The sequence below is a fragment of the Manis pentadactyla genome, chromosome 3, assembly GCF_030020395.1.
Source record: "Manis pentadactyla isolate mManPen7 chromosome 3, mManPen7.hap1, whole genome shotgun sequence".
NCBI classification, from domain to species: Eukaryota; Metazoa; Chordata; class Mammalia; order Pholidota; family Manidae; genus Manis; species Manis pentadactyla.
Window position 1 is genome coordinate 77,123,361 of NC_080021.1, and position 24,368 is coordinate 77,147,728.

General features: G+C 39.5%; 1 protein-coding gene and 1 long non-coding RNA gene across 2 annotated transcripts in view; one reads left to right on the forward strand and one right to left on the reverse strand.

Annotated features, from left to right (window-relative positions):
* Positions 1–8,210: 8,210 nt before the first annotated feature.
* LOC118923577 (uncharacterized) lies at positions 8,211–9,143 on the reverse strand. Its single transcript, XR_008996311.1, has 2 exons — positions 8,538–9,143; positions 8,211–8,402 (listed from the first exon to the last, which is right to left on the reverse strand). It is a non-coding gene; the product is annotated as an uncharacterized LOC118923577 (long non-coding RNA).
* Positions 9,144–9,959: 816 nt separating this feature from the next.
* Positions 9,960–24,368, forward strand: part of TOX (thymocyte selection associated high mobility group box) — a 286,688-nt gene continuing 272,279 nt past the window's right edge. The window contains exon 1 of the mRNA XM_036907552.2: positions 9,960–10,435. Within this exon, the coding sequence (XP_036763447.1) occupies positions 10,334–10,435 (102 nt within the window). The 5' untranslated portion in view covers positions 9,960–10,333. The remainder of the gene's footprint in view (positions 10,436–24,368) is intronic.

The window sequence follows — 24,368 nt, forward strand, 5'->3', positions numbered from 1 at the left end:
AGAGGAAACAACAGGTACAAAGGTGAAGGAGTTTTAAAAACATGAGGGTTACAATCATTAGTCATTTTCTCCCAGCCTGTGAAATGTCTTCTGAAAAGCAAGTTTTAAAATTTTTCTAAAATTCAATTTATCAAATTGTGTTTTGTGTGCTAAGGAAGCTTTGTCTAACTCAAGTCATGATTTTATCCTGTATATTCTTGTATTATTTTTGTAGTTTTAGCTCTTTCTTACGTTAAGGCTTATGCTGTGTTTAGAGATAACTTTTGTATATGATGTGAAGTGAGAGTTTATTTTTGCATACGAGTATCCAATTGTTCCAGCACAATTTGTTTAAAAAACTATCATTTCCCATTGAATTATCTTGTCACCTGTATTGAAAATCAATTAACCATGTATTTATGGGTCTATTTCTAGATCCTATTTAGTTCAATTGCTCTATATGACTCTCCTTATGCCAATATCACATGGTATTCATTATTGCAGCTTTAGATTAAGTTTTAATATAAAGTGGTATAATTCTCCCTATTTTATTCTTTTGCAAAATTGTTTTGATCCTTTCCAGTTCCACAAAATGTTTGAAATAAGCTCCATATTTTCATCAAAAAAGCATAAGATTTTTATTGGGAGTTCACTGAATCTATAGATCATTTGGGGCAGAAGAGTATCTTAACTATATTAAGATCTTCAAACCATGAACATGGTATAGGTGTTCATTTGTTTAAGTCTGTTTTCATTTCTTTCAGCATTATTTTGTGATTTTTAGTGCACAGGTCTTGTATATATTTTGTGGAAATTATGCCTAATTATTGAGACTAATTTAAATGATATTTTTCAAATGTTGCTAGTATATAGAAATAGAACTATTTTTTCATTTAGATATTTTATCATACAGTCTTGCTAAAACTCATTTGTTGGATTTATAGCTTTTTTTGTAGACTCTGATAAAGGACTTATATCCATAATACATAAAGAATTTATACAACTCAGTGATAAGTGAACAAATAACCCAATCATTAAAGCAAAAACTTTCAGCAAGCTCTTCATCAAAGAAGATATACTAGTGACAAATGTGTGAAAAGATGCTCAGTATCATCAGTCATTAGCAAAAATAAATTAAATAAAATGTGATTTCAAACTCTCTGGAATGGCACCTTAAAAAGACTGACACTGTCAAGTGTTGACAAGGATTTGGGGCAATCAAATCTCTCATACATTCCTTGTAGGAATGAAAAGGGGTCCAGTCACTTTTGAAATCAGCATGGCAGTTTAAACATGCATTTGCTATGGAATCTAGCAGTCATATTCCTAGATATTTACCTACAGAATATGAAAACATATGTCCATACATGTACTTGTACTTGGATTTTCATAGCAGCTTTATTCATAGTAGTTAAAACTGAAAGGAACCCATCTAATCATCAGTGAATGGATAATGAAATTGTGTTACAGTCACAATGGAATATTACTCAGCAATAAAAAGGAGCATGCTGCTAATAGACATAGCAAGGTGGATGAATTTCAAACATATTATGCTGAAGGAAAGAAATCAGACATAAAAGACCACATGTTGAAAAATTTCATTTTTATGATATTTCAGAAAAAATAAAACTAAGTGACAAAAATCAGGTCAAAAGTATCTGGGGCCTGGGGGTTGAAGGAGAGAATTGACTGCAAAGGGATCCAAAGGAACTTTCTGAACTGAGAGGGAGGTTCTGGATATGATTGTGGTGGTGGTTCACAAATGTGTATATTTCTCAAAATCCATCAAATTGTACATTTAAAATTAATGGATTTTATCATATATAAACTATTCTGTGATGGATTGCTTCAAAAGATGATGAGTTTAACTTACTACAAAGGGCAGGTCTATAGTCCGTTATCTGAGACCCTGCAGGCCAAATGTGTTTTAAAATTCACAAGTTTTGAAAGTATATATAGTATATTATACAAACTCTCTTGATGCAGGATTTGGGGTAGTACCCTGAAATCAAACACAGTCATATTTCTGCAAAACATATAAATATTCACTGAGTATGATCAATAAATTCTATTAAAAGCATCTTCTCAGTTGATGTTAGATGTTGCCTCTGGATTTGGCTGCCAAATATGTCATGAAACAACTTTAGTTTTCAGAGCTTTTAGAATTTCAGAACTGAGATTGATGGCCTGTGGACCTGCCCAAGCAGTTTGGCATTTGCTATAATTTATGATGCAGATAGTGAGCTGAGGGATGGGAGATTCTGAGTTGGGAAAACAAGAGGCTGGAGAGATAGGCAGACCACAGAGGGTTACACTGTGTAGTTCAGTTTTTTTCTGGGCATATTTATATACCACGGCTACTGAAATGGCAGGTTAATAAACTCTCAGGAAACAAGTACCTGGTCTCTCCTTCAGGAAGGAACTCTAATAGTTGCTTATAGAATCCTTCCTGTGATGGAAAGAGTACATGAAAACCCCATTGTCCATAAAATATTATAGTACAAATACATCAAAGTCAGATCCTATATTAAAACGCTTCAAGATGCCCCAGCCTCTTCAAGGTAAAGTTCCAAGTCTCTGATGAACAAACTGTCAGTGACCTGGACCCGTCTGTGCCTCTCCTCACTCCTCCTATCCCTCCATCCTTCCCCTACCTGGCCTTAGCACCTTAAAAACTGCACACTTCATTGCTTATTCTGGTTGTTCCCAATCTTTTCTTTGTCTTTAAAGCCCCACTGATTTTGGTCATGCTCTTCCCTCTGCTTAAATGATGTTTCCTCCACTCCTTCTTCAGCAAATGTCTATTCTAGAGGTTACAAATGCTTATAGAGGCCACGCAGGATATAAATGGGTAAAACAGGATATAAATAGGGAGAAGGGGAGCAACAGTTGACGTATATTTTTACAGAAGGCACCTCACCTATAGAAGGCCCTTAATAATGGTTCCCTTAATTAAAAGTGTTTTTAGAACCATAGTAGTACAAACAAGGTAGCACAGAGAATGTAATCCTAAGGTGACTCCTCCCAACCTGTCTTAATGAAGTGGAAGTGTTTACATATAATGACGTTTTGAATCTGTACCAGTAGCTTCTTAAATGAACTCTTTCTGAGGCCAAGGGAAAATATGCTAAGTTAAGTTGTCCTCTTGCAAAGATCACTTTGTAAGGAACTGATGGCATCTGAGGCCATCAGTTCTATTCAGAGATTTTGTCCCTTCCCTCTAGGAGCTTATACTCAGCATCAAACACATTACTACAGACATATTGGAATGCTACTAGGAATAAAATTGAAACATTAAAGTCATACATGGATAGACAGGCAACTGCATTATGTAAAGGTCAAGTAGAAGTGGATTTATAGTGGAAGGAAGCAGTGAGAACCTAATCAGGGCAGAGATCAGGAACTGCATGTAGAAACTGAGCAGGGTGAGAGCAGTCACTTACCTAATCAGCCTTGGAAGGTGTCATGGGAGGAGTGGTTATTAAGCAGGAACTATCTGCCTGAATGGGAGCTGAAGATATTTTTTAAATATGTGATTTTTAAATTAGTGAATTAAAGGCTATGCATAAAATATACTATAGCAAAGCAGAAGGATTCCTTTTCTTTCATCTTTGGCTCTGAAATCACCCTAAAAGGCCATCTTTATCATGTGAGAGTGTCCTTTTACAAAAGTAACATTCTAAAAATGAATTCAATATTTTAATTCCTAGTTTTATATCTTAAATTTTGCCTGCAAAATGAGATGTTTACTATTTTTCTTGTAACCAAAGTCCCTGGAAATATCCAGGTACAAGGTCTAATGTAAAAGAAACGAGTTTTATACTTCAAAGAAATGCAAGAGATGTCTTAGTTCCTTGTCTGGATGAACTCTACTTTATGCTATCCAAAATTTATGAGCACAGAAACCCATCAGATAATTAGAGCCAAGTTCAAACCCTCTGCCTACTTGATCTTCTATAAGTAAGGCATATTTCAAGAGAAGGGGTGTCTGGGTACATGGGTGACTTGACACACTTTCCTTGGGTGCAGAGATTGTAAAATCATCCTCTAGTGAGCCCACACTCACCTTTGACAATACTTTCAAGATTATGGGGGAAGATTCTTTTCATGTATGACTGAATCCTCAGTGTTCTAGTATTACAACCAATTCCTCATGTTATATTTCTGGTAGAGGGGTGTCCTCTCATTGTCTGTGAAAAAACTCTTGAGATGCACGATTTGAAGATATTACATTGCCTCTCAGTATTGTCTTCTCTAGACAGGGCCTTTAATCTTTCTTAAAGGTCTTATTTTCCAGTCCTTTAATCATCTCTGTGGTAAAAAAAAAACAACAAAAAAAACTCCATCTCTTTTTGTCTCCCTCTGGGTATAGTCGCTGACTAGTATGAGTCCTATGAGTTATATTTCTATCTTTCCACGCAAGTTCTACCTTTCCTGTTTAAATGGAAGTGTTGCTGTTGATTCATCATATCTTTTTGAGAAACAACAATAACCAAACATAACTATGAACACACTTCAAAGTAAGACACAGAGTAACCAAGTAAACCAGAATTACCTTTCCTTTTTATTACTCGTTTCCCTTTCAGGCTCCACTTCACGGGGAAGTATGAGCCTTGATTATCCATTTTCACCAAATAAGACAGGGATATTAACTCAGGTAAGCAGAACGATTGTTCCTTTCATCTCAGCAATTCCACACCTACTCACCTTCCAATTGACTTCTTATAGAATATTAGTTTGCATTAAAAAAATCCATTTAATTGCATTGGAAAAACACTTCACTGCCATACTCCAGGCCGATACCACATTGCAGCTGCTCCTATTTAAAGGATAATTGTAGCCTCGCTCTTCTGCAAGGAACTAATTCTGATTTTGAAAGGATTTGTCCTCACAGTTTATCCTGATGAGAGAGGACTGGATTATTGCCGTGTAAAATAGCTGAATAGTCCTATTATGGCTATTACGCCACAAATGTGTATTGTTGAAGATCAAAGTACTGTACCACACTCGACGGCAAGATGTACAAGGCTGGCACACTTCCCCTATAATGTAAAAAACACTGCATTTTATGAGTCATTTAGTACCATGTGAGGTATCTGTGGACACTATATCATTTCCTTCAAACTTTCCTCATCATTCTGAAATCCTTTATTTTCTGGTTGAAAGACTTACAATCTCATCATTTCTCACTAGTCTCCCCAGGAAATAAACCTCAGGACTCTGTGTTCTCTCATTGCATGTACTACGTATTGCATATCATTCTATTTTACATTTAAATTACTTTAGTAAAATACTAAGTAATTCTGGACAACAGTAAATTCTCACTGGTAAATTGAGAAAATGTAAACATTTCACATCAAAACCACTAAGGATGTTTCCAGAACCCTTAAAATGTGTAGGATTCAGTGTGGTTTAGGTTCTAAGGAAACAAGCAGAGCTACTTCACCCCCATCTAACTGTGATAGGAAAGTAAACCTGTAAATACATGCATACCAAGATGCCTTAGAGTGTAGGGTGGCCCGATGAGGTGTCAAGTGAATGGTATATTTAAAAAGAATTGAGGTTTTCTTCTGCAGGAGAGATGCTGGCATCAGCTATTACCAGAAGCTTGCCATTAAATACAGGGAGGTCAGGGAATGACTGAATTTTAATTTAGTTATAGAATATTGTATGCTTTGATTTTAATGTTAATATTTGGCATTTCAAAATAAATCCTTCTATGAGATGTTTCATTCTCATAGTCAATACGTAGAGGGCTTCTACCCTGAAAGAAAAAATTACTCTAAAATCTAACAAAGAATGCCCCTCAGGAAGTACCATTTTCTTGTTGTTGTTGAATGATTTTTTATAAGACTCTCATAAATCATGGATAGGATTAACTGTCTAGGGGACATTTTCCCTAAAGTAACACATGCCCTATGTTATGTGGACACATTACTATAGATCTGGACTTAGCTACATAGGACAAAGAATTAGTAAACATAAAATGTGGTCAATGAAAACAACTGCAAATGTGAAAACACAATAATTATGAAACTATAATTATAATGAAGATGGGTAATGTTGAGGGAGCAAAGTGAAATGCTAAGTGTGGTTTTAATTAGTGGTTAGGATTTCCAGTGTAATTTGTAAAACTAAATAGAAAGTGAAATTAAGTGTAAAGAAATTAGGGTCAGGACTAAGACACAGCAGGCATTTCATAAATTGCTACATCGATACAAGTAAGGAAATGTTTTGCTCATAGGCACACACTTTTTAGTAGGGAGAGTACATAAGTTCCTAGTTCAGATGACCACATTAAAATTTGGACCTATAGAACAATTTGCTCACGTTTAATTAGAGTAACTGAAGAAATTGGCACCCTCAGCCTCTGAAAACGCAGATGCCGGCACTCTGGAAGTAGTGATCCTCAATATACCCTTGTGAGATCCAGCAAGGATTGTTAATAACAATAATCCAAACTTTTTATTTACTAAAACTGTGCTTTTAACATTTCTTGTGTACCCAACTTATCCTTCCTTCTATGCCAATGGTTCTCAATCTTTCCTGAAAGTTTCCTTAACACCACTAGATAGCTTTAAACAATTTCCATGCCCAGACCCTCTCCTAAATGAATTGAGTCAGAATCTACAGGGGAGGAGGAGCCCAGGCATGAGTATTTTTCAAAGCTTCTAAGGAGACTCCATTGACCAGATAAGGTTGAAAATACTGCTCTAGGAGACTACAAGCACATCTGAAGCAGAAACAGTTTTAGTTATTTGTTTTCTATTAACCTATGCACAATACATAGCATAGGGCTTTGTCCTGCTCCTATGTCTTTGCTGGATAATACATAAATGAAAGAATGAGTGCACAAATAAATGAGTAAATTTAGCTGTGAAATAGAGTTGAATGTCCTAGAAAATGGAAAGTAATAAAACCTCTCTACTATTTTATCTTCCAAATTAATAACATTTCTTCAGAGGTTTCACTATTCAACTTTACCCAAGTTTTTCTTGGGAGAGGAGTACACCCATTCAACATATGGTAGATCTTGGGTGGAGCATTTTAAAGAGAGTATTTCTTCAGATTACACTGAGATAACAGTCATGGTCTACTCTCTGTGTGTGAGTGATTGGAGTTAAGAGCTTTTTTTCAACCAAGAGATCATACTCCCACATGAGTTGGGAAAAACTCAAGCAATTCTCTGAGGCCTGCTGGGTGTCCTACAATTTAATTCAATTCTGACAGTATCTACCTGGAGAGAGCATCATAGCCCATAGGTGAAGCGCTCAGTCCTACAGAACTACTCTCCCCACTTCAGACACCAAGCCTAAGTCCAGGTTGTCCCTGTGCTTCTGATTGCCCACAAATCAGGGGTTCCTCTGACGCCCTCCTTGGGTTTGATTAATTTGCTAGAGTGGCTCACAGAACTCAGGAAACAGGTTACTTGCTAACTATCAGTTTATTATAAGAGAATATGATAAAGGATACAGATAAACATCCAGATGGAAGAGATGCATAGGGCAAGGCATGTGGGAAGGGGTGCAGAGCTTACACACCCTCTGGAGGCATACTGCTCTCCCAGCTCCTGTACGTGTTCACCAACCTGGAAGTTCTCCAAAACCTATATTTGTGGGATTTTTATGGAGACTTCATCACATAGGCATGATCAATTATAAACCCCATTTTCATTCCTCCCCTCCCACCCCCATTAACAGTCATGATCTATTCTCTATGTATAAGTGATTGAAGTTAAGAGCTTTTCTATCACCAGGTCACATTCTCACCCATCACACCATGAACAAGCATATCACTTTGACTCTAAACCAGACCCTGGATTAAGTAGCGGGACATACAGGTTCTCATGCATTTGGGTTTTCCCTCAAGACAGAGAAAAGCAGTAGGTTTAAAGAGCAAAGTGTAGACATTATCATCTCCCCAGGTATCAAGATGTTGATAATAATATTGTTCCTGCCCAGAAGCATTCCATCTTCCCGATCTTCCTGGTTCACAGGGTCATCAAGTAGAAATCAATTATGGATTCTAAAGAAGCCTTTCAAAACTGAATTTTGAAATGATGTAATATGTTGGTAATAAATGCTGGATTGATGACAGAAATTTAAGCTAGGAAATGTTTAATTTAAACCTAAAAGTTTCTTTTTTAAAAGTGTGCAAATAAGTACATTTAGGCACACTTTAGCATCTATAATTGAATTTTGAATGCTGATGTTACAAACCACAAAGCTTCATTTAAATTTTATCATAAAGACCTTTATTAAGAGAACATATTTTTTATTACTTTTATTTTGTAACCTGAAGGGTCTGTAAATATGGAGGTTCTTCTAAATCCAGTGGAAAAGAAGTCTTTCTTCTTACTGTTTCCTCCCTACACGGGTCTCCACTATGCACCTTGACGTAGGATGGAAGCTGGATTTTTGCCACTTTTAAAAATGATGATAGGAAGAAAAAAACAAACAAGTGCTTAAGAGGAAAAGGATGCAGGACAATATTTAACAAAAGGTTCCTAAAGGATCCATGCATAGACGCCCAACGATGTCAGTTTTATCATCTCTTACACTGTCTTCATAGATTATTCCAGAACTCTCTCCTTGATGCATGACTGGTGCTTTCAATTGCAGAGGAAGCAACATAGCTGTGGGAAAGTTGCACAGAGCAGCTTGCAGTCACGGTGAACTAGAAAGTGGTGTAGAGGTGGTAAAAGGTTACTAGTATCCTCCTTAGTGCCAGAAACAAGTGGGAGAGATGAAGTACCTCCAAGCTCCTTTGCAGGGACTTAGGCCCTAGTGTGTGGGGCTGCTCCTTCCTGGAAAGGTAAATATCACCCACTGCTGCTTGGACTGCCCACCAAGGGCAGATAGCTGGGGATAAATCTGGATAGGTTAGGCTAGGCCAAATTTTTTCAACCACCTGGAGACACGAAATTGCAAGTTTCCAGATTTGAGAGAGAACATGAGAAAACATGATTGGCCATCTCCTCACCCAACTTATGGAACAGAGAAATAGGGAGGCTGATTCCAGGTCTAACATGGAACCTCCAAAAGTATCATTGGGCTTCCCACTATAAAAAGATAAGAATCCGCAAAGCGGCAAGTAAGACGCTCATGTGTTTTTCCTCTAGCCCGATCGTGTGCGCTGCTAGTCATTTCCCTATTTACCCTTTGAATTACCCCTATGGTCTTTTGTGAGTCCTTAAGGCAGCCACAGCCTTCGCAAAACGTCCAGTGGAGCACAAATCACGGGAGGTGAGGGCGGGAGGCGGGAGCGAACAACAGACCGGGAGCTACTCCTCCAGCCCGGACGCACCCTGCAGTCCGTTCAGGTCTCTAGGACCACTGCAGCCACGGAGGGTTAGCGCTCTCTGAGGATTGACGGCCCCAGGAGCGGCGCTGCGTGGAACAGTCACCTCCACCAAGGGATGGGAGTAGGGCTGGGGAAGCAGAAACAGGGGTGGGGACAACAGAGCAGGGGGAGGTGGCAGACACAGAGAAGGAGGTGGGAACCGCCGCGGAGGGGGCGGGGTGGGGCCAGGGGCGGGCCCGGGGGCGGAGCTGCGGGGGCACCACAGCGCCCCCTTGCTGCGCGCTGCCCGCTGTGCCCCGAGGCCGCCGGCGGCACTGGCTCGCCAGCCCCTTTGTGTGCGACGCGCAGGCCGGGAGGAGAGCCGCTGGGGTACAGCGGAGGCTCCCCGGAGTCCGACTGCCTCGGCCGGCTCCCGGTCTCGCTCTTCTCCTTCTCCGCCCCTCCCTCCTCCGACCCCCGGTCCGAACTGCAGCCATTGGGCCGCGAGCCTTCCGCGTCCTGCCGCGCACCCTACCCCTCCCGGACCGGGGCGTTCACCCCCCTCCCGTACTGTTCCCTCATCATGCTTCCCCACCCCCAGCCCAGGCCTTCAAGGTGGAGAAAATAAACTAAAAGCAGAGCAACTCAGAGACTCCAATAAATCGCCCAGTACCTAGAGCCCCAGCGCGAGCTCGTGTGACGGGCCGCGAGGGGCGCGGAAGGCGGGGTGGGGGACCGGCGGGGGGACAATGAGCGCATGAAGTTACCTGCCCGGCGGCGGAGGGGCCAGGAGGCGGCGGCGGAGCGGGCTGCGCGCTCGGCGCCGACGGGTGCGCGCCGCGGCTTGGAGGAGAGTTGAGCGCTTCCCCCCCCCGCCAACCCTTTTTTTTTCTTTCTTTCTTTTTTTTTTTCTCCTCTTCTTCTTAAACAAACCACAAACGGATGTGAGGGAAGGAAGGTGTTTCTTTTACTCCTGAGTCCAGACACCTCTCTCTGTTCCGTCTAAGCTTGTTTTGCTGAACACTTTTTTTAAAAAAGGAAAAGAAAAGGAGTTGCTTGATGTGAGAGTGAAATGGACGTAAGATTTTATCCACCTCCAGCCCAGCCCGCCGCTGCGCCCGACACTCCCTGTCTGGGACCTTCTCCTTGCCTGGACCCCTACTATTGCAACAAGGTGAACGCTCTGCTTTTGTTTCCACCGTGTTCTTGCCGCTTGATCCTGGGAGGGGGGCGGCGGCTGCGGCGGGCCAGCGCGGCGGCCGGGGCCGATCGGCTGAGGCCGGTCCCGGGCGCGCTCGGCTCGCCGCCGCTACAGCCCTGCGTGCGCCCGGGTAGTAAATATTGTGGAGCAGCTCCGGGGGTTTGCCAAACACCGCGACTGTGCGGAAAGTGACACGATTTGCTCGGATTCTTTCCTTCCTGCTGTTCGCGACTAAGGATCCCTGCTTAGGTTTGCCGGGGGGCATTTACAAAAAAATTAAGAGAAAACCGTGGAATACTTTGGGGGTGTGTCTGGGGTCTGGGAACGGAGGCAGAGAGTAAGAGAATTGTTTATTTTCTAGTTTTCCCGCTCCCTTCCTCTCTCGCACGGGCAGCAAGGACTCGAGCACCTCTTCCCTGCCCGGGATTAGTTGCCAGGGCAGGGGAGCAGCTGGGAGTCGGGGTGCAGGGACCCGGGAGACGCTTCTGTCCCCCATAGGGAAAATTGCTCCACAACTCTTTTGTTTCCCCAAACCTGTTCGGCGGCCGAACCCGGTGTTCGGACACCGGTCTGGGGCCAGTGTGCAGCGGAGTAGCCAAGTTTGGGGGACAGGTCCCGCTCGGGGGTGGGGGTGCGCGCAGAAAATGCAAGTTTGTTAGGAGCTGGGCGAGCGCGTCGCGTTCCTGTCCGAAGCTTCCGCACTCGGCACCGGCCTGGAGAGGGTCCCAGGCTGTGCTGCACCCACAGACCGGTGACCCCATGTACCAAGACCGCGGGGGACCGAGGCAAGGTTGGCCATGAGGGTGGCTCGGGGTGGGGGCGCCGGCCGCGCTACTGTGGAGCGCCGTTCGTCCCAAGGATAGAACAGCCAGGAGGTATGTAGGGAGGGGATCATTCTTGGGGCTTCTCGAACTCGGAACCAGGAAGGAAGAGGCGCTGGGACCGGCTCCCAGAGCAGCCGCCAGGGCCACGGCTGTCCTCGCCTCTGGCTTCCTGGACGTATCTAAGCAGTCCGCCCGGTGAACGCTGGCGGGGAGAACTGAGTTCTTGGAGACGCGGGGCGAGCGGTGTAGATGCCGCTCTCCGGCTGGTTGGTAAACCTGCCTGATAGAGCCCCAGCTGGCAATTCCATGTCGGCCCATCGGTGAATTCCACTGGACACATCATTGGGACCGCTAACATTTGCCTGGTGGCGAGAGTCATCATCAAACAGCTTTTTTCTTCTTTTTTTTTACGGGATACAGAGGTATTTAGCGCTCTGCGTCCTTAGTCCCCGGATCCCCACCACGCAGCCCTCTCACTACTCCTAGTAGTCAATGGGGACACACACACACACACACACACACACACACACACACGGTTGTGAGTTAAGTGAGCCACAGATATCACTCTGAGGAGAAGCTCCTCGATGCTGTGTACAGTGTAAGACCCAGGGGTGTGTGCCGATGGTGTCTAAGCAAGTTTGAAACGAGGGAGGAGGTCAGCTAGGGGCAAGTCGGAAGGCACCAGTAACTGGCGAGAGAAGTCTGTGCGATGAAGTTTCATTATTTGATGCTAGAGTAGTTCTGTTGCTCTAAAATCTGTATTGCCTTCATAAGCAAGTATTTTGTGTTTTTGTAAACTTTCATTTTGCTTATAACATTATTACTAATACAGACAAAAAAAATGATAAAGTGGCAGCTCTATCATGGATAGTAAAGACATCTACAGTATGGAACCAAAAGGTCAGAATCATTTTGGCAGTGAAACAGGACAAATCTTATTAAATTTATCAGTGATTTCAGACTCCCAAAAGAAGGTAATGACTTGGATACACATTTCACTCGTCATTCTTGTGATATTAGGGTCAGAATTAATTTAAAAGTTAAATGCTTTGGAAAATCAAGAATTACTTCAATAAATTAAATCATTTTCCAATTAAGTGCCTTAAATAATTTTAGTGGGTTGTGCTGTGAATTGAATAAATTAACGTAGAACGTCTTCACAATTTCTTTACTAGCTCATTGAAGTTCCTTTTAAGTCATCCGGTGTATGAGGAGCAAACTGTTCTTTTTAAATGCAAATTAGCCACCTTTTCTATAGACTAGTTCCAAGTCTTTAACTTATCCAGGGAATAATGGATTTTTAAATGATGCAAAGTCATGATATACTTCTAATAGTAGAAAGAGATTTCATGGAAATGTTTCTAACAGGATACCTTCTGCCCTTCTCTGTCTAACAGTTTATCAAATATATTTGTCACTGATCCCCGATTATATTAAATGTCCTGAATAGGTTTGTTAGGCCCCAGAAAGCCCAGGCATTCGTTTTTTCTACTCCATCATGATTAGCATTGGTACGGAATTTCTGTCCAGCTCCCCTATTTTGGTTGCTTAGAATGTAGGCAATGAGCATTCATTTTTGCAGTGATCCAAGTGGATTTTCAGGGATATGGAAGATGGGCAGATTTGGAAGATGTGAAGTAAGAAATCTTCATCTGCATTTAGTTTAAACATGTGGGATCACACTTGCCCAAATGAGACAAGGCTGCAAAGTGAGCCTTGTATCTTGCAGAGGTATGATGAATACATTGTTGATTACAAGAAGCAGTCGCTTTGTCAGGTTATTTGTTTTTAATAGGGTGATAAGATCATAAATTAGTGATTATCTTTATTTTAAATCTGTCCACACTCTGCCAGTTAAAGTTGGTTTGCTAAATCCCAGCGGAACAAGTGTCTTTCTGTGCTTCAGAATCATGCAGTTGTAACTATAGTTTCTCCAATGACATTTTTTCAATGTCGGAAGAGACCCTAATCAAGAAAATGAATATCCTCTTCCTGAAGCTTTTCTAAACTAAAATGAAGTTGTTTTACTCTGCTGACACTTTCTAGCACTGCTGCTCTGTAGATTGCCAAAACACTACTTATATTTCAGCTAGTAAACTCCATAGGAGGAATTTTTCGGGAAACAATTTAATCTAGTATTGCTGTATTGTAAGAGCACATTATGTTAGGAACATATCACTATGCAAACGGGCCTTCATTTTCACATAGCCCATTGCAGGAGAAAAGTGAGAACAATGCTAATGATGTTGGTTATGGCAACTGTGTGAAGCGTCTCTTACATGAACAGCCAGAATGGATGGCATGTTACTGTATATAGGTCAGCCTTTGAAAAAGCAGTGTAGCTCATAGACTGGACAGAAACATGTAGACTGAAAGTCACTGTGTTCACCTCTTGCAACTTAAAGCATGTTTATGTTTGAGACATTGAGAGATGGATACCACAGTCCAGTTTCATCTAATTAAGACTATTTTAAGCAACATTGCATCCCTTAATTGAGCTGAATGCTACCAAAAGAAATTGGATTAAAGGATCCCACAATTGGAGTTCAGTAATGAAATACAGTCTATTTTTTGTTCTAGTTGAAGATGTCAGAGCATCAGTTTAAATATATACCTACAGAGTAATAACAGCTCCTTTCAGTTTCTTAGTGCAGTGTCATTTGTAAAGATTGTTTTCACTGATTTTATGCTAAATTGGGACAAAGAAGTGGTACTTGTTCATTTTTACAATGATGTGATGTGTTCAGTTATTGCTCAGTGTCTGCCCACATAAGGAGTAGTAATACAATTGTGTTATGACATGGCTAATGACAGGGCTGTTGACCTCTGCCAGCAGTAAGAGAGGAAATAATGGTCTTTACTGTTCTCAGTGGCTGCTTTTGTGGAATCAAGTCCTGAATCTCTCTTTGGCTGATTTAGATACAGGGAAGTCCAAAACACAAACTCGTATGATTAATACTAGTTATAACAAGAGTAAAGAATAATGGGCAATTGGAATATTGGGCCTTTATCATTGAAATGAGGAAGGATAGTATATAATCTTTTCACATAAACATAGTAAGAAGGACTTATTTGTGATGAACTCTGCGTCACAATGTCAGGGATACCATTAAAAATTTGACAACTTTGGAGAAAAGCAAGATTCATTATCATCTCTGCAAAATCTCTGTTAAGCTTATTTTCCCACTTAGAGTATCATGTACTGTAGTTTAATACGGCAAAACTCATCACATCTAAAATACAGGATTTGCAAGCACATGAAGATGGAGTCATTATTCCTATCTTAATTAATAAATGAAAGAAAAAGGAGGATGATGGGCAAGAAGTAGGAGGAGGAAGGGGAGGGTTATAAGCAATTTAGAGCAACATGCTTGATTGGTTTTCTACACACCCCATAACTTCAAGGACTTGGAGAAATTCATAGTTGATACTTTGGTCATGATTAGTGTAACCAAAACTCCCCTGGGAGTTTTATTAACTAGCATCATCTGTAAGTTTTGAGGTCTTTAAATATGTTTTGAATAAATTTATTGGCAAGAAAGAGCATAAACCAAGCAATCGTAGGATTTTGAGCACTAAATTGAATATCATACAAAACCCTCAAATGTAGCTGTCTTGACTTAATGGGATATTTCAGGCTCACAGACTCCAATTTTAAATGTTTATGCAAAAATTAGTTATGAATTTTGGAGAGAACTAATGTTATTTTTAACATAGTGTTCATGGTTTAGTATTCTCACAGTTTATCATATATTTTAAAAGTTACTGAATGATGATGTTAAGGAGCATTTTGATATTTTGCTTAGTTAGAAAAACTAAACCAATACTTAAATATCTAATAGGCTGTTTATTGTAGATTTTTTTTTTAAATGACATGTTTGAAAGGGGCTTAATAACAGAGGAAAGAAGCAAGACACTTACTTGGACCTGGAAGAAGCAGGGATAATTCCAAGTTTAACAATGGCTTCCTTGGTACCAAAACTGGGTCTCAAATGTTGGTTTTTATGTGTGGACCAATTTCTTGCATTCATACCTTTTTTGTGTTGTGCTCAGTTTGAGAGAGGGATAGCTTAGAGGTTTGGGGGAAGGGGTCTAATTTGCTGTGAAAGAGGATTTATTCTAGTGTTTTCCACTTCGCTAGGATACTAAGAAGTTGAAAAGACCCTGGGGATGTTTTTCAGCTACTGGTGATCCTTCCTGTCCTTTTTGCAGCCTGCCCTCAGCAGCAGATCATCAGTCTGTGTGCTGGTGCCTCTTCCCTCCCTCCTCCTTACCCAGTTCCCAAACATCCCCAACAGGGGCACAGCCTCACCCTTGCTTTTCACCTCCCCATTCTTAAATTGAACCTGGGAGGTCTATGCTTTCTGATCTGAACTCCCCTCCCTGTCCTCAGGTTCTCGACTCACCACTGTTGTTGTGTTGGCCTTTATGCTTCCTTTTCTGCTCACCATCATTGTTATCATAATCGTGTTAAGAGAGACATTCTTCCTGCAGTGTGGACCTTACTCTCTGGTTAAGGAAATTGGAATCTGCCAGCCCTCAGGCTTGTGTCTGCTTTTTAAAATCCTGAATTAGGGTATTCTTTTCCCCAATCCCCCATCTGAATGAATGACCTAGGGTCATAAAATAATAGACCAAGAAAGCATAGATAGTTTACTCAGAGAAAAAAATAAGTATGGCAGCCATTTCTGAGCTCTCATAATTTTCCCTTCCCCTACATTTTATGCACAGTGTATTGTATATGTATATGTAGAGCTTGGAAATAGCTCCTTGAACATCTTTTATCAGTGAGAAATCTTTATTTGGACTCTAAAATAGTATGAAAGTGGGATTGTGATCTCCTGATCTTTAGTTGGCGTATAGTAAGTTAGGTGAGTTACACTTATATTAAGGAAACAGGTATGTATTCTTACGTGTTCAGATCAGAATCTGCATAGATAACTAAAATGGCAGTAGGTGGCCATGAGGAACTTATTTAACTCATCGAATTTAGATAACTTTTCCTACATTTTAGCTACCTGAATGTGAATCTCAAGGTTTCTAGAAAGTCATAAGTGAGAATATTTATATTGTAATAAAAATGAAATATGATCATGACTTGATTAAATGCTATTAACAATTACAGTGTTAAAATATTATCAGTCATTTAAGATAAAACTTACATTGTACACAACCCAGCCCAAGAATCGAACACACCTTAGGAGGAAAAAGATTGTAGCAAACCATAGTTAATAAATACTGTGACCCAAAAATCATAACCATAGTTCTTGTCTGCAAGAAGCTTCCATGTGAAGCATCTAAATGCTTGAATGCTGCCTTGTTTGTTTAAACTGAATTTAACCAAATTTAAAGGTAGGAATGTTTACATTTACTAATTTTTTAAAGGTGCTTTCTTTCCTTTATTTCCACTTTGGTGTTATTGATACATATTCAATTCATCCTTTTCTTTGAAGATGAATTTTTCAGAGTCAGATAGCCTGTGGTGTCCACTGGTTGATAGGACCAGCAGTAGTATAGTGAGTTGAGTTAAATGGACTGTCTGCTAGGAAACTGGAGTGCCAAAATAATCCAGCTTACATCTGCCCTAGTCAAATGGAGGATTTTTTTGTTTTAAACCATGCATGCCAAGTTTCATCCTGAAGAGCAATTTCTCATTAAAAATAGTTGAGTTAGAAACTGCTTGGAAATGTAGTTTATAATGAAAGTGCCAACAGACTGTTAATTTGGCAATTTTTCCGTAATACTTTGAGACATGGAATTCACATTAACCTGAACGAGCTTTTCCTGGTCCTAACACATTTCTCCCTGTAGCATTTTTTTTGAAATGGGAACATTATAGTGCTCTGTGCTTGGATGTCGCTGATGCAGCAGGAAAGACCAGAGGGAGGAACATGCCAGAAAAAAGTCCCCTGCTCTTTCATGACAGGAGGTAGCAATGCTTTCCCAGCCTCTTTAGTTTGGTCCGTGGCAAGTTTGCCTGACTTGATTAATAATTTTAAAGTTAACTTTTTGAGGCTTACTTTAGATTTCCATTTTACTTAGGACAAATCATTATTGGCATATATTTGTCATACCAAAGGTCATGAAGCCAATGTCACTATTAGTGCTTTTCTGTTTGTTCATTTTTGACTTTGGAGTGTTCTTCTGCTGTAGCCGGGTAGTTATTGTTTTTCATTCTGAGTTAATGTGCTTTTATGAAACGGTCTTGAAAGGACTCCTAATTAAGCTAAGGCCATGGTTAGTTGATAAAAAGCTTTGCTGGTGGCCAAGAAAATATAAAGTATTTTGAGTTCATGCAGACCTACAAGTTATGGGTATCTGATCCACAGTAGTGACAATGGCAGCTTCTGCCTAACGCGCCTTTTGATTGGAGTCTTTGAGCCCCCATTTGGAAGTTACCTAGTCAGAGAGGCTGGTGTGTTGGGGGAGTATGCTTTATATATTTGGTCCTAGATATATTTCTGGCCACAAAAACATGAGAATTTTTCATAAATGGCAGAATCTATCAATGTGTTTAGCAACACCAAAGGAAATCATATTGACTAGTAGGAATGCCTTCTTACAACTCCTTAAAAAACTTAGTCATATTTCACAGAAGAAGGGCTTTTTCACAGTGTCAGGGCTTCACTTGGGCATATTAAAACCTAATAAGACCAAAGAACTAGATCTCTCTGAGGAAAACCATTTTCTGAAGAGAAGACTCCTTTTTGTTGAAGATTTCAGGTAAAAACTGAGGGCCCTTCAAACTGTATTGACTTACTCCCTAGGCAAAATAAATATAACTGAAAGGACATGATTCCCTCTCACTCTGTTTCCCATTCCCTTTAGAAGCCTGACTTCATTCCATGTCTGGTAAAAGTTCTGACACTAAAACCTTTAATCCACCTGTGTCCCAATCCTCCATGTTATCCACTAGAGAAAATAATTTATATTTGTACCAGGAAAGCCTTATGAGAATTAAGGAGTCAACATAGGTAGATTATTTTGAAATCCTGTGGTGAAAGATGTTCCAAAATTCAAACAATAGGAGATCTTAGAAAAATACTGTCTCCTTGGCCCATTTTTTCTATTTCTGCTACCCTACAAGAATAAATGTGTTTTCCAAAGTCATAGACTATGATTCTTTTAGCAAGGGAGTGATGGGATAACCTTTCTAGAGGCTCACAGGTGAATTTGGGAGTGTGGGGTGTGTGTAGGTACAGGCTGTAATCTCCCTGCTTCAGATATTGATGAACCCCCCTGGGGGCCTCTGAGTTCCTCTCCACATTGAGAGTCCATGCACTTAGTGAGAGATACTGTTGATGAGAGCTTTTGCCAGTTTGACAGTAAAGAAGATGAGCTAAAAGTTGAGGATAACTGCTACAGGGGGAAATGCCCTCTTGTAGTTCCTGACGTCGGGGAAGCAAATTTGCCCCTCTGTACCCTCCTCTGACATAATAAGGGTCAGAAATGCAAACTAGAATGTTCAGGATTAGTTAACAAAAGGGGAATTGGGTCTAAAGATAGTCCAATTAAATTGAAAGCATGTCTGTGTACCACCTGATTTCCTTAAGTCTTTTAATGCACTTAAATGGTTAATTTAAGAAATGATGGGCAAGGCATTATATGTATTGGCATCTTCATACCATTGTAAAAACCAGTTCTTCCTTTCTATGCCAATATGCATCAGCCTCAAATGCCAGTAACAATTGTATAAAGAGAAATGTTAATAATAAAGAGTCAGGATAACCTTTCAATAAAAAGTATATTTTATCATTTGGCAGATGCAGTCATGAACATTAATCATAGAAACCTGCAGATAGTAGAAGCTTAATATCAAAGCTAATGATTTATTTTATGTTAATGACTTTCTGCCAGGGCATAAAAGACTGTTCATAATGGACTCTCTGTGCTATGTTCAGTTACAAAGGCTAATGGGATAATCTTTTCTCTCCCAAAATTAAGCTTTTTGAAATAAATTATGCTGTTACTTTTCAAGGTAACTCTCAAAAATTTACTGCAAAACTAATCTTTTAAGAACTGCTTAAAGAAATAAAGAGAAAGAAAATTCCCAAAGCAGCTTTTCTAGTTCATGAACAGTTTTACTTAATTAGAGAGAGGAAGTTTGTGTGTATGGTAATATCACTGAACTTGTAATGCCAAATCATTTTAAAGTCAGTCTTCAGTGACCAATCTGCCTTTAGAGATTCAGCTCCGTAAGTACATCCCATGATGGAACATGTTTTTGTTGATTACCAGCCAATAATGAGCTGAACGGTAGTAAAACATTGAGTTTTAAAAATCATGTTTACAAGTAGTTATAACCAACATTATATTTCAATAAGAGATAATTTGCCTACTAAAGTCCACATAATGTGCTAATCATGTCTAGTGGTTAATAAAGGCCTCCTACCTCACTCCCCTGATGGCTATAAAAGGCTATTATATTCATGGCAGCAGTTCAGGTACAGCTGCTGTGTGTTAATAATGCATCATTGTCCCACTAATCAACACACCAAAGGTCAGCACCCCTCAGCACCTAAACCACCTCTTCTCTTTCCAAAATATTTATTAACACCTTAAGAGCATATCTGCTCATTTCCTTTAGCCTTGAATCAGTGAATTCCACTCCAAGCTACTTGTGTCATAAAGGTGCTGTAACCTAAGCTAGGATATAGAGGAGATGAATGTACATTCATACTAATTTTCTCCCATAAACTTGTTTCCATTTCCACAGTCATTGACTGGATTACTGTAGGGTTGTTACAGTCAGGCACCCCTTTATAATGAAGTAGGGGTGCCCCAAAGTGAGAGTGTTTTCAGATCTTACATGCTATTTAAGAAGACATTTGGAAGAAAAAAAAACTTATCAGCAAGTAACCAGAATCAGGTGGAGCAAATAGCGCATTGGGAAATGGGAAAGGATATTTAAAATCTGAACAGATGAGAATCAATGTTGGTTTATAAACCTGATATAGTAGTGAAATATTATTTCCTTAATTGTTCTTTTGGCATAGAAAAAAGAAGTAGTAAAAGCTTCTTAAACCATATTTTCTGCACACAAAGAACATATTCACATGGGATTTCCATTTTGCTAGAAAAATCATGCAAATCAATAAGCCAGCACTTATCTGCATTAAAATTAGGTAGGCAACAATTTTTAGGCAGAGTGATAGTATAGTTGTCTTGATATCCTTGGTTAGTGTTTAAGATAATCCTTGCTTTTGTGTCCTCAGAGAGAAGCCAAAATGTTAAGTGAACGAGATCTCATTTTCTCATCTTGTATTGTTGTCTTCTGTTTTCTGTTACTTGTTTTGATAACCTTGTGTGTGTGTGTGTATGTGTGTGTGTGTGTGTGTGTGCATGGACCTTCTTCCCTGATGATTTGGGAAACTTAAAAGGTTTAATAGGAGAAAAAGAAATGAAACTCAACTGTGTTTCCATCATCAAGAGAAATGCAAAAGGCAAACTAGTGGGAGGAGCCTCTGTTTACGCACATAATGTACAATGGTACATTTGTCATGCTTTAAATATATAATGCCTACAATAAAATATGTACAGGCGCAGTTGTGATCTATGAAGTCCCTGGCTCCAGTGCCATTGTTTGTCGGCTCTACGGTTGTCATGCATTGTTCTTTGCACATCATACCCTTACAGCAGAATTTGACACAATTTCTAGCTTTCAGCCCTGTACCATTTTCACTGCACAATATACACGAGTTTGACAGGGTGTGTTGAGGAAAACTCTGGCAAGCAATTGATATTTTGAAGTGGCAAGCGTTTCAGCAGCTGGCTGCTTGTGAAAAAGGAATGATAAGATATACTGTATTGTTAGTTTCAGGGAAAGCATTAAGGTTTAAGCTCTGTAAAAATGTACACATTATTCGTCAGTGGTGAAGCAAGTCTTTTATGTTTTTTCGAGCTTAGCTCTCTAGCTGATGTGAACTAGAATGACATTGGTCAGTAAATGAATAGGAGCACTTTGAATTTGAACTGCTGCCAATTTTGCACCAACAAAGGAACTGACAAAAGAAAGATTTTATGTGAAATGCAAAGCACACCCAATGTTTTGGGGGCGGGGAAAGGAAAGAAGAGAGAGAGGAAAAACCCACACCAGAGAATATTCTTCAACACATACTTGCAAGGGTACCAAGTAGTTAAAACACATCGCTTTTTCATGGCTCATCAGCTGCAACCTAAGCTGTTTTACCTAATGTTCTTTAAAAACCTGTTATATACTCTTAGGCTTTCAGAATATGTTCATATGGAATTTAGAGTGTTTTTCTAAATATCATACTGTGCCCTGAAGGCCTGTTGGCAGAATATCAGAGTTGCCCACTGCTGGAGTCCCCTACTCTCTCTAGATCTGGTAGTGGGAAATTGTAGTTTAATCAGTTATGGCACTTTCAGTGTGTAACGTTCATTAGCAAGGCAATTTGTCATGACTGCTAATGGTCAGGATGCATCTGCTCTCTCAGTTTCAGAGCATGATAAGTAAGAAGACAAATATTTCAAAATCAGAGAGTATTAACTTGTTTCAAATTTCTAATCCAAGGTTAGTTGCTCAAAACAGACACAGCAGCAGATTAACAAGCATCCTATATTCAATTTTACTGGGCCCTGTTTTTATGGATTTATGACTTTAGAGCACACTAATGTGCAATTACGAAGGGCACAGTCTTTGATTAGATGTTCAACAGAAACTAAGTTATGAGCAGAGTACCTTCTGGGTTCGTCTGGAAAGAATTTATGTGCATAATATTTTCTATAGAGCTCCATAAGTTGAAAGGTTTGGTGCATGCATTATTTCTGACATGCTAAATATTCTTCTTATGATTTAAAAAAGAAAAGGCACTCTGCTATTGGTTTATTAGCTGGTCAGTCCCTTTTCAAGAGGTTAGCATCTCAATGTATTTTAAAAGTTTTTAAATAATAGTGAAAAACTTTAGAATAAATTAGCAACATCAGGCTCCCACACACCGCCACCCCCAGTAAACTGCTTTACAAGATCATTGTTCATTGTTCTAAACAGGAAAAGTAACAAAGATTCTCCCAGTTGAAAAGGCCAGAATTTTTTATATATCTCATATTTTCTAGATATTACATCACAGAACTTGCCATACCAAATCTTTCTGACACATTTTCATTTTTAATGAAAGGCCCTAAAATTCAGAGCATAATGATTTCTTAGAAACTGAACCCAATCTTGGTAAAAAAAAATCGTTCTTGCTAGTAACAAAAGCTGTTACTGTTTAAGTTCCTGTTGAGCGGTTAGTTGGTACGCTTCGCTGAATGTTGTCAAAAAGGCTTTTCTCATGATTGACAACCCGGCAGGAATGTGAATGGAGATTTTAATTGCGTATCATGTGTGCATATCAGAGTGAGTGAATTCATGACTCTGCTTAACTCCGTATCTCTGCAGGTCAGCCGTGCCAAAAAATGCTCTTTTATGCGTGATTTTTCCAAAAAGAGAAAGGTGTATGTGTTCTGAAGTTATTGGTTATTCATTTCTGAAGTGAAACACTTGTGTTCCTTTAGCCTAGGAGTTTGAAAATGGAAAAAAAATCCATTTTGAGATTAATTTCTTTTACTCTTTGTACTTATACTTGGAAGATGTAAATTCTTTTCAGTTACAAGTTGGGAAAAGTCTGCCAGAACATATTTTTCTTATGGCACTTGTTACATGAAGTGTGTTTATCTTTCTTTTTCCTTCTTTTTTCCCTAAAGAGTACTTTGAAAAGAAAGAAAAAATGTAAGCCAGTGGAAAAATGTACTGAGGTCAATTGCCTTTCTATAACTTGAAATCCTTAGGAAAGGTCTGATGGGTGGGTGGGTAGAGAAGAAAGGGTATATTTCCGAGAGTAGAGGGTTCATAAAATTGTATTTTGGTTAAAAATAGCAAGAATATGGTACTTAGGGTAAGATGACATTAATAAATATATGAATGTTCATTTCTTAGAAAAATAACTCCTCTGCTGAAAACATAAAGGTCAAAGATTCATTTCTGTTACCACTTCTTTGCCAAATGCAATCGTAGTGATAGACCATTTATCTTACTGGTCTAAACCCAATACCTATGAGATTGAACAAAGTGGGTTAAAACTTTCTTCATAAAGTAATGTTGGCTACTATAAGCCCAGACTGATGAAGGTCTTTTTAATATGAAAGCAAAAAATATTCGCAATGAATATGCCATGTAATATTTTTGATTTGATGTCTTGTGAAAATTTGGCCCTTGGGTTGTACATTGAACACACAGCTACTCTTCTATATCATTTTGAATAGGTGAGAAAAAGATTAGTTCCAGGGTCATTTTAACTATAACAGTAGTAATAAGTAGGGTGATGTTGAAAAGATGGTGACTTTATAGCCATAGGATAATATCCCACTGGGCTTAACTTTGTTGTGGGTTCTAATCACAGGCTGATGATTCAGCCCTTCATGTGTGTGTGGTGCAGAGTGATCACTATACATGGAGACACCACTATACCTTTAAAAATGCTAAAGAAGAAAAATATATATATTTTTAAAAACTTAGCTTTATGTATAGGGTGACATTTTTCTAATGTTATGGAAGACTATTTTGTACCTTATCCTGAGAGCTCAGGCAAGAAATATCTATTTACAAAATGAAAAAAGTGCTCAGCTGAATGCATTTCACTTTTAAAGATGACATTCTGGTAATGAACTTTATCAAGCAGAGAACATTTCAGTAAAAGTATTAATGTAGTTCCTATTTTGGCTGCTTCACTTAAGGCTGTGTGACTGTTTCCATTATAACTTCTTATTTTCAGGTAGCGCTACTACAGTCCCCATGCAAATATCTGCACAGGGATGAAATGAGAATATTTTAGCCTAAGAAGTAGACTTTTTAATTTGGAATGTACTTCTTTATTTGAACTTTGTTAATAAGGCACATTTAATTCATTTTTAGAAATTGAAGAGCGTTTACTGAACACCAACTGTGTGCAAAGCCTTATGCTGAGTGTTAAGGGGGCGGGGGAGGCCAGGATTAGTAAGTCATGGGCCCTGCCACCAAGTGGCTAATCAAGAGAGGAATACAAATAGTTATAACACAGCTATGGTATAATGTATGTAATTAA